The sequence below is a fragment of the Hipposideros armiger genome, unplaced genomic scaffold (genome assembly GCF_001890085.2).
Source record: "Hipposideros armiger isolate ML-2016 unplaced genomic scaffold, ASM189008v1 scaffold_146, whole genome shotgun sequence".
In the NCBI taxonomy this organism is placed as follows: Eukaryota; Metazoa; Chordata; class Mammalia; order Chiroptera; family Hipposideridae; genus Hipposideros; species Hipposideros armiger.
The window spans coordinates 148346-159135 of NW_017731496.1; the positions used below are offsets into that span (position 1 = coordinate 148346).

The window sequence follows — 10790 nt, forward strand, 5'->3', positions numbered from 1 at the left end:
ATATCCTTCAAGAATTGTCTTTCTTAGTCTGTTACAGTGACATTTTATAATTTCACTATTTTACCATTAATATTCTCCTTTAAAAGTATGTCTTCTAAATAAGCCATAAAATAAAATGTTGGGAGAGAAGTTTAGAAATATCCTCAACAAACATCCATTTAATCAAGTAGGAAATTTGTCCACCAGAGTAAATGCTAGAATTGAAAAGCATGTCATTTTCTTTCCTTCAAATTTCCTATGCCTTGCCTGTTTATGATACAAAATCAGTTTTTCAAGTACCTGTCCAAAATAAAATCTTAAATATATTCTTTTGTTTTAAATCATTATTTACTGAATTATAAAGTAAAATCAATTTTTAGATAGCATTTTTAATAATATATAATTTTTTAAAGAAGGTTATAAAAATACCAGCATGGAAGATGCATATATAAAGAAAAATTTAATTACATATAATCTTATTACCCCAGGATAATTTGTGCTAATATTTTAATGCCTACCTTCCCAATCTTATGTTTATGAATACAGGGTTAAGGGTTTTAAAATACTTTTGCCTTCATCCTATAATCTAAAAGGAAATGTATGCTCCTCAAAAGAGGAGCTGAGGACCAACCCATTTGGCTATTTGAAAATTACTAATACATAGATGACAACTCACAAAGATATACTAGATCAGACAGCCTGCACAACAGTTTAAAGCCTAGATATAAGTCTCATTATATTTAGACAGAGCAAACCAGTGACAATATTTTTTTAAGGAAAGCGGGACCAAGGTAATAATTAGATATTTTCATTTAATCAAGTCAACATATACCAGGTTTGAAAAACTGTTCTAAGAGTAGAATTCCTGAATATGGATGAACACAGCATCAACTTTCAGATTATTACTGTCATTACCCAACTACAGATCAACTAAAACTGCACTAACTTCTCTCAGTGAATATAGAGCCAAGCTTTTCATCTCTCCTCTCCCTGGGGACTCTCTAGTTTGAGGCTTTTATTAAAATAGATCTGTATGCTGAATGCTGATGGCTCACTGCTGTCTCTCACCCTGGCCTACCTTTAGGGCTCCAAATGAATGTAGCCAACTGTGTATCTGACTTCTTTCCCTGGATATCTAACGGATCTCAAACTCATACGCTCAATATCAAGCCCTGATTTTTCTAGCAGATTAGTTACCATGCTATATTATTTTGTCACAATAATTATATCTCATGAAGCCATTTCGAGAGTGAACACTTTACACAGCTAGAAATTAAGCTCTAAAATATTAAATTTATTCATAAAAAATACCTGAGTGCCTATTGTGTTCATTTAAACATTAGTTGAGCTCAACCAAATGTATTAAATGGGGCACTGAAAACTGTTAAAGTCAATGAGAACTAATTCAAATGTACAATAAGTCTCTTAGAATAATTTTATCAAATTTACTGCTTCTAACCTGCTATAAATGAAACTATAAGGTAACTGGCCCTCAGACTTCAATTCCCAGTCCAGATTTTTATCTTCTGTTCCAATTTTTGTTTTGGACAATATAGAACATGTACCCAGAAACAAGCTGTAAATCCTTACTGTATGGGTACTGTAAATTCTAGTCTGTTGGTTCAGAAACTTTGTGCTTACTTCCTAGCTCACAGGAAACTCTAGAAAATTAAGATTACTCAGCAGTTGAGTGTTAGGAAATTTTGGTTTGAGATAGCAAAGAGGGATTGAACTTATGTGGAAAATAATTTTGGAGAACTATAAAAAACCTTCAAGTTTTCCATGATTTTAGTAAGTTTTCCTAGCAACACTAAAATTCCAAATCTAAATACAAAGTTCACTTATCATCAGAACATCTAATATTGGAGTACAAATGTCATTTCATACATTCTTGTTCCCAGATTTTTTCCTGTGAGCCAATTCTCTGATAACTCATGCTTCAATACATTTGGAGAATACTTGTACAAGTTCTTATATTAATTGTTTTCCTTAAAGATCTAGCTGGTTGGGCTAGGAAGCTTCATTAATATGGACTGGCAAACTAGGCAGATCAAAGATAAGGCATTTTTTAAAATCACTTAAAAAGCATCAACTAGTCTTAAATCACTATTCAACTGGTTCTTACATTTTTAAGTTTTTTAAAACTTAAAAGTTTTCAAAGTCTAGTACATATTTCTAGCTACTCCTCTAAAAATAAGACTTCAAATATTTAAAACATACTTTAATCAGACAAAAACACATGACTTCTTTGTAAAATGTTTTACAATTTTAGGTTAGAGAAATTAACTGAAATTTAGAACAGTCTCAATTTTGAATACTACACCTTAGATATCTGTAACAAAGTCTTTAATTTTTTTTCCAAAACCTTCTTTTTGTACTTATCTGCATTAAAAAAATTCTTTTAAAAGATTATTCACCAGTGTGAATCTAAAAAATCTAAAAAATCGAGACAGACACATTGCAGTGTAAGCAGTAGAGCTTCTCCTACAAAATCTCCCCACACCAACATCATCTCTCCCTAGGAAGCTCTGATGTCAAAACACAACACAGCATGAAAGGAAAAAAGGAGGATTCTCAATGAACAGGAAAAAAGGAGGATTCTCAATGAACAGAAATTTACCATACCTTAAGGTCAGATGTGATGGGCATGGCATTTTCTAAGTGATCCAAACACTTTTAAGTATCACATTTTCACTTGACCAAAACTGAATTACAAATATGACTTTTAAAAACTTGTTTTACTGGTCAGTTGAATGTTACTACTTGGTACTCAATGTATAATTTCCATGAAACTCAGTAAGGGATGTCAATAGGTCTTTTTAAATTTAACACAAGAAATGCACAAACTTTTGAGACAATGACAATTTGACGTGTAAACTCACTAGGTATGATTTAAGCACTCTTAAAAGCTTACACACTTAACTAAATGGTACACTATGTTACTCAAAATTGCCTTAAAAGGATTAGCGACATCTAATTAACAGCTAGAAAGCAAACTACATTCATGTCGCATGATCAAGCATAGTACAGTGAATCCTATGTATTTCTTCAGATATACTTGGTATTTATCTTGGGTCATTTTTATTCCACTTATCCTTTCTCCCAGGCTCTCACTTTTACTTTCCTATTGTTCTCTTCCTTCTTCTGCATTCATCTTTTTAATTCTGTTTACCTACTCCCAGATATGTTGGTATTGCTCAAGATTCCATCTTTGGCTTCTTATCTGCTCCCACTTCATTTTGAATTACCTCCCCACTCCAGGGACTTGATCCACAAAGTATACACCAGTAACTATGAAATCTATACTATTAGTTCAAGGCATTTTCTTGAGCTATGTGCTCAAATTTTTAAATCCCTACCTTTATATCTACCCACAGGTAGATCAAGTACCTCTCCCCCAAACCATCTAAATCTGATTGCCGTATTTTGCCGTGTATAATGTGTTCCTGTGTATAATGCGCACCCACATTTTTGGCCCAAACTTTCAGTTGGAAAAAAATCTTTTGTTTTAATTTTTAATTCAAATTTTTGTTTATATTTAGGTACTTTTTCTTTTATATTATAAAGCAGTTTTAGCATTTATTTTTTAACATATTATGGTACAAGAAATTTTATGTAACAATTGCAAAACACAAGAACAGACACAAGGTACAAGAAATTTTATGTACCGGTAACAAATGTAAGATATTTATGCAACACAGAAAGCCAAGAACTCTTCGTCATTGTTGCAAGTTCATCGTAAGTTCAACAAAACCGATTGTAGTATTCCAGGGTATTATTTTGCAAACGGATATCATCGTTGATTTCTAGAGTTACACTTATAATTCATAAGCATAGTAAAAGAATTAAAAATATTTATATAGGTATGAATTAGTACTACCCATGTATAATGTGCATCCTTCTTTTTCCCCTCACAAATTTGGGCAAAAAAGTGCGCAATATACATGGTAAAATACAGTATATATTCCTCCTTCAAATTTGCTCTTGAGTCCCATATATCAGTTAACAATACTTCCTCTTACCTAGTCAACAGAATAAACCCAGGTGTCACCTTTAATTCTCCCTTCACACTCACTCTCCACAGGCAGGCAGAGGTGAAGTCTGATAACTACAGCGTGTAAACTGTATCACCAATCTGTTCTTTACAGTCGTGATGCCACTGCTTCAGTTCTAGACAACATCAATTCGCATCTGGTTTCATGAAACAGCTTGCTTCCAGAATGTCTAAACTAGTTATTTCTTTAAGTTTTTATTTCCCATCTCCCTAACCTAACCACCTCTACCAGAAGCCTGCTTTCATACTACTCCCAGAATGCTGACGTCTCAAAAAAATTGACCCTCATCACTCCACTCCTATGGGAAAAGAAAGTAGGGCTGAGCAAGGGTTGTATTCGGCTGCTAAAAGCTGAAAACCACTACAAGATAAAACCAACTCTTTACATGACACCTAAACATGTAGGTCCAACCTACATGTTTAAGCCTCAACATACATGCTCTTGAGCAATGATTTTCCAGCTACCCTTACAATGGTTGCCATATCAATCACACCAGCATTATTATTAAAGAGAAAATAAGCCATACTACATGTAACAAGACGAAATTGTTTCATGTTATCTTTTATTTCAAATATGAGTATGTGTAACTAAGTCGTGAGGTAAAATTTTTGATGGTGGATTATAATTCTTTTTATTGGCAAAAAGATGAATTTCCCCACTATCTTGCTAGTACTGGTCTCCCCCCCTCACATATAAATTCTTCCCTATTCTTCAATATTTAATTTAAATATCATAAAACTGAAAGATACCATTTCACTCTCATCGCATTGGCAAAAAACATTAAAGTTTACCAAGTGCTGATGAGAATGTGGGGAATCGGAGAGGTTCAATGCTTATGGAAGTTATTTGTACTTCTAATTGCAGCATTTTTTTAAAACAGTGAAAAAACTGGAAACCTAACTATATAAACAATGGAACACTATAGAACAGTTAAAATGAATCAACATGTACCAACATAGGTAAGTTTCTAATCCAATAGTGAAGAAAAGTAAATTTCTAAATAGGCACATATTCTAAAGAATATTATATTATTGATATAACTTTTTAAAGACACACAAAATAATATTATACTTTTTATGGACACAGTCATATTAATAAGTATAATGTATACATGCAAAAGGTATATATAACAACTTCAGGCTAGTGGTTACTTTAGGGAGACAGGGCAGGGAAAAACTGAAAGGATGGGTTTTAGTTATAACTACATTTCCTTTAAAAATATCTGAAGTAAATAAGGCAGAATAATTATCTGTAAAGTCTAGATAGTTCAACACATGGTGTCTAGTTACTTTTTGTAACTTTTCTATATGGTAGAAATATTTCAAACTAAAAATCTAAACTTTAAAAGATCACTAAAAAGTATCCTTAAAAATTACAACAACAAAAAAAATTCAAAGGTCATCTGTTCCCCTTCATTCCTGCCCTTCACTATATTCTCTCCCTTCTCTGAATTCCCATGGACCACTTATAGTTACAATTTAATAAGATGCAGTCCTTGCCCTTAAGTCTAGAGAAGAAAGTACTCATAGATTATACTCCAAAGTGGAAATCTCAAAAACCTAATGTATTATGAAGAAGATACAGTGAAGAAAACCTAACACAATCTTGGTGGCCAGAGAGAGGCACAGCAAGGTTACCAAGGATGGCTTCCTGTGAGAGTAATGTCTGAGTTTGACCTCAAAGGAAGAATAGGAATTGGCTAAAGAATGGAGGAACACTGAAAGCAGAGGGGGCTACAAAGGTAAAGACACTGAGGGATGCAAATGAAACCACGCTACAATACTATTTTCAACTCCTGGGTTGGCAAAGACCCCAAAACAGAAATTGTTTATGGAAAAACAAACACCTTCATTCCCGGTGAAGGTATACTTGTACATTGGCACAGCCTCTAAGAGAAGCAATCTGGCAATTACCTACTAAAATTTCAAATGCACACGCCTTTTGGCTCAGCAATTCCACTTCTAGGCATTTATTTTAGAGCCTGATTCAAACATGTAGGAATTAACACAAATATTAATTACAGACAGTATTTTAATAAATTAAGGCATCTGCACACAATGAAATACTACACATACTACTGAATAAAAGAACACGGTGCTGAGTAGCTTAAAGAAATATGCTATTGAGTAAAATGATATGGGACAAAGAAAAAGAATATTTCACTGTGTTGATTTGAATGTATAATTATTTCTAGAATGAAAGAGAAGATAAGAATTGATCAGAAATGAAGCTCAACAGGTAGACAGGAGCCAGTTCATGAAGGGCCCAGTCTGGCACACTGAGGATCATAAAGGTTCGCCTACAGCACCGTTTCTCAAAGTGTGATCCAGGGACCACTTGCATACCTGCAGAGCCAGTTAAAAAAATACTGAGTCAGCAACCTCAAGGGTGTGGTTCAGAAAGGCAGAGCCTGGGAGTTCTTCACAAAGTGAATCAGAATCTCACAGGGAGCTAAGACGGGCATTTGCATTGTAACAAATTCTCTAGGTGACCCTACAAGTTATGGGAAGCTTCTGAGGAGTTCTAAACAAAAGTCAAGTGCCCAAGACGTTCACTTGAGATAGACAACTCTGGTGCCTGTGTCTGGAAGATTTGAGAGGAGTGAGGTTTCCGTTAGAAGGCTCTGGCAGTATTCCAGATCATGTTCTTTAATTTGATAAATACTCACGTTGCATACACTTCAGTCACTGCAGACCATGTGGTAAAAGTATTATCTGCCCAAGAACTACAACTTAAGCTACACCATTGTTTTCAGGAAGCAGAGTAAGGGGAACCAAATCCAAGGCACTACAACTCCTAAATCTGCTAAGGCGGCAACAACTAGGAATAGTTTACTCCTATAGTATAGGAACTGCTATATGAAACTATTCTATCCCATTTTGAAAATAATTTTTCAAAAACCTATAAATGGAAACCATTAAAGGGAGTTGCATCTGGGGTTGTAAAATTTGAGGTTTGGGAAGAGGAGGGTGGAAACTGTTCATTTCTTATTTGGTGTATATCAAAATATTTTTAAATTAAACCTTCTTTTTGGCCAATAAGTCATGCTTATGATGTCAAAGCCCTTTTCAATTAGCTCTGATTCATCTAAAGGTATAATCTGTGAGTCTCTTAGACCCTATTAATAAAAATTCCACACTTGCCAACAGCTACATCTCTTATGATGTGGGTAAATTGTAGTAACAGTTTAATTAGTCCTTGAAAGGTCATGAGCCAGTAGAGATAAAATCCTTTCTAGAAATCCTCTATTCACAAGAAAAGTCACTGATCTGTTAGGGGAAAGGAAAAACAAGATTTAAAAATTAGGCAATGTAACCAATAACAAAGAGTAACTGAAAATCAAACTTTGACAGTTTGAAGGAGGTAAACCAATTTTGTACATGCTTTATCAACTAAGAAGTATTTCTTCTAATTGTTTATGTTTCTACAAAGTTAGAAAACCATGAGGCTTCAGTATATAAAATACTTGCACTCCATCCCTCATCTTTGCTTTGCGTTTTAACAAGTAACCTACTAGAGATCTATTTGCAACAAAGAACCACAACCACCACCTCCACCAAAAAACGAGAACCCTCTGATACAAAACTTTGGGTTACCATGACACTATAGACAAAGCAGCCATGGTGCCAGAAGCCTCAAGTAAGCACTTAGCCACTTTCTTTTATACCCAATTCACATGGTTCATATACCTTAGTATCTTTTACCCCCAACAAAATGGCAAAAACTACTAATCATCTTTTCATTCGTAATACAGAATCCCATTTTAGAACAACTTCACACAGCCTAGTATTCTTTGACTTGTTACTGATCTCTGTTCTGGGCTCCACCTAATGTTACTCTATGTTGAACAGTGGCCTTGATATACATGATAAAACTCAAATCAGGGTGGCCGGATGGCTCAGTTGGTTAGAGTGCATGCTCTTAACAAGAGGTTGCAGGTTAGATTCCCTCATGGGATGGTGGGCTGCACCCCCCACACACAACTAGATTGAAAACAGCGACTGGACTTGGAGCTGAGCTGCGCCCTCCACAACTAGATGTGAACTACTACTTGACTTGCAGCTGATGGGTCCTGGAAAAACACACTGTTCCCCTTCCCCAATGAAATCTTCAAAAAAAAAAACCCTCAAATCAGTAAGGAATTAACCCAATAAAACATAACTGAAAATGACAACAACTATTTCAAAACTGTGCGTTCTATAGTCCAGAAGTTTTACTTCAAAGTTTTCTTATCCTGAGCAGCATTACCTAGTGATAGACAAATATTTATGTTAGATTTCTCTTCAGATGTTGAGTGGGTACACTAGGCAGTTCGATTTTTAAAGACTTACTGATTTGCTTACATTTAAAGTTTTGATTAGGGACAATCTAGTTTGGAGGTCCAAGAATTAATCTAATTTAGATGCCATACATTTTCTTGAGTCCTTGATAAAGTTACCTAGTTTCGAAATGCCAGTGTTTCTAGGGCCTTGGAGGCGATCTAGTCCAAATCCTAGTATTCCACATACTGAAATAGGTGAAAGCACTTTGAAAACTGACAGTACTCACAAAAAGTACTGTTTTCATCAATAAGGCCCAGAGAAGTTAAGTGGACTCATAAGAAGTTAACCACACAGAACCTGGGCCTACAACGCCAAGCTTCTTACCCCTACCTAATCCTACACTCTGAACATCTTGAGTATACTGTTTTTTGTTGTTTTTTTAATTGTTGTGGAAGGCTTCCATAAAATTGTAGGAAGAACATACTTATGGGTATATGGCATTTGACCATTTCTAAAAAGATCTTACAAAATTAGGCATACAACTCAAGGGACATACCTCTTTTCCAAAACAGAAAACACCTGCCTTCTAGCATTACTGCCTGCCTCCCCACCAACTTCACACCCTAACACAAACTTAACGACTCCATCTTCCTGCTCAAACTGTTAGTCTTTAAATGGGACTTTTTCTACAAATTGCTACCTTCACACACTTAGGCAAAGGAAAGAAAAATCTGCATCTAGCACTTCCATCAGATGAATGCAGGCAGGGCCCTCTTCAATTAACTCATTAAAGAATCAAGAAGTTAATGCTGAAAATAGATTCAGTGCTTAAGCAAAGGTGATTTACAATTTTATTTGGATACCTCTACAAAATGTTACCAAAAAAATTGCTTAAGATTACGAACCATCTTGAGAACAAGCAGTCTACCCTTGTGCAGAATTCTACAAGATTATGGTAATAGGCAATTCCAAAGCCTTTTGTTGCACAATGTCAACAATAAGAGATTGCCAATGGAGATTTTTCTGGACATATTGTTCATAGTAGCCTCATCACTTTTCTTTACCTAAAGTTGGTGAATAAGGACATGGGATCATAAGTTTCAAAAGGAGGAGGGAGGAGGGTAATAGTCAGGGTTTCTTCCTTGGATGGATGGATATACCCTGCACAAATATTAATACTATATTAAATATAGTCTATTGTGGAGTTACTGCTACATTATAGACGTAGGCTCTTTATTTCATAATTACCAGATTTCCGTGCCCTTTTGTCTAGACCTTTCTACGTAACATATATTCTAAGTCAAATTTTCTCCTTACTCTTCCCAGTACCAAAGACGCCTGTGCTTTTAAAATAAACTGCCAGAACTTTGACCACCACGTTCCAGCATGAACAAGGCTCGCCCATGCCGCTTTCCGGAGTGTCCCGGGGCTCGCAGTCCTAGAGTAAAAGGGGGTGTGTCCGTGGCACCTTCCCCTTTTCCACTTCCCGCAGCGGCGCCCCCCTTTCCCGGGGCGGCCTGGGGAGCTGTTTCCAGCGTCCAGACGTCAGTCACCAGCCCACCTTTCTTGGGGCTGTAGTTGCTATCCCCAACAAGGGGGTGGGGGTGGCGAGGGCAAATGAATCCAAAACCCCTGACTGGGGGAGCCCCTCTTTCCCCAAGGCCTCCTCGAGACGACCGCGTCTTGGGGGTCTCTGCACGAACAGTGACCCTGTCCCTCTCTATTTCTCTCTCACACACGCACACACAGAGGCGGGGGAGAGGGGGCTACCAGCGAAGGCCAGAGGGAGTGGGGGACAGCGAGCGTGGCAGGCAAAGCATCTAGGGTGCCTCGGGCAAGGACGGTCGTCCCGCGCGCGGTCGGGCCAAGCCCAGACACAACGAGACCAGCCGGGACCCACCAGCTGCTTCAGGTCCTCCTCCGAGAGCTCTGCATAACGGTACCGCTGCTGCTCGAACTCGTACCGGGTGGTTTTGGCCACCACCACCACCCGGGACGGGCGGAAGTCGCCGTCGGGGCGGCTGCCACAGCCCGCCAGTTCGCGCGGCTGACCGTGCCCCAGGTGCCGCCGGCCGCCGCAGTCACTGCCGAGCCGCGGCCGCGCCGAGGGGCCTTCCGCGCCCGGGGCCCTCAGAGCCGCCGCCCGGCCGCCCGCCACGCGACGACAGCTGCCCAGGAAGAAGCCTCGGTAGCAAGTCATCGTCGGCCCGGCCGAGGTCGCAGGCCCGGGCTCCTTCCTCTGCTCCCCGCCGCCAGGTGCTCGCGCCGGCCGCGCTCTCCCAGTCTCTAACTTCGAGCCGGGCGGCCAGAGGTTAAGTGCAGGGCCCCGCGTGGCCCGCACCACGAGGGGGACGTGCCCAGACGTAGACGGGGGCGGGGAAAGCTGGGCGACTGGGAGAGGGGAGAGCCCACAGAAGGTAAAGGTGGGCGGGGAGAGCTGGAGGCCTCAGGGTGGGTTTTGTTTGTTTGTGTAGCCCTTTCCTTCCACGCCTGC

General features: G+C 38.4%; 1 protein-coding gene across 1 annotated transcript in view; it reads right to left on the bottom strand.

The window, feature by feature from the left end:
* NADK2 (NAD kinase 2, mitochondrial) overlaps nucleotides 1-10790 on the bottom strand; it is a 55183-nt gene extending 44393 nt beyond the window's left edge. Inside the window, exon 1 of the mRNA XM_019650731.1 lies at nucleotides 10126-10790. Coding sequence (XP_019506276.1) covers nucleotides 10126-10496 — 371 coding nt within the window. The 5' untranslated portion in view covers nucleotides 10497-10790. The remainder of the gene's footprint in view (nucleotides 1-10125) is intronic.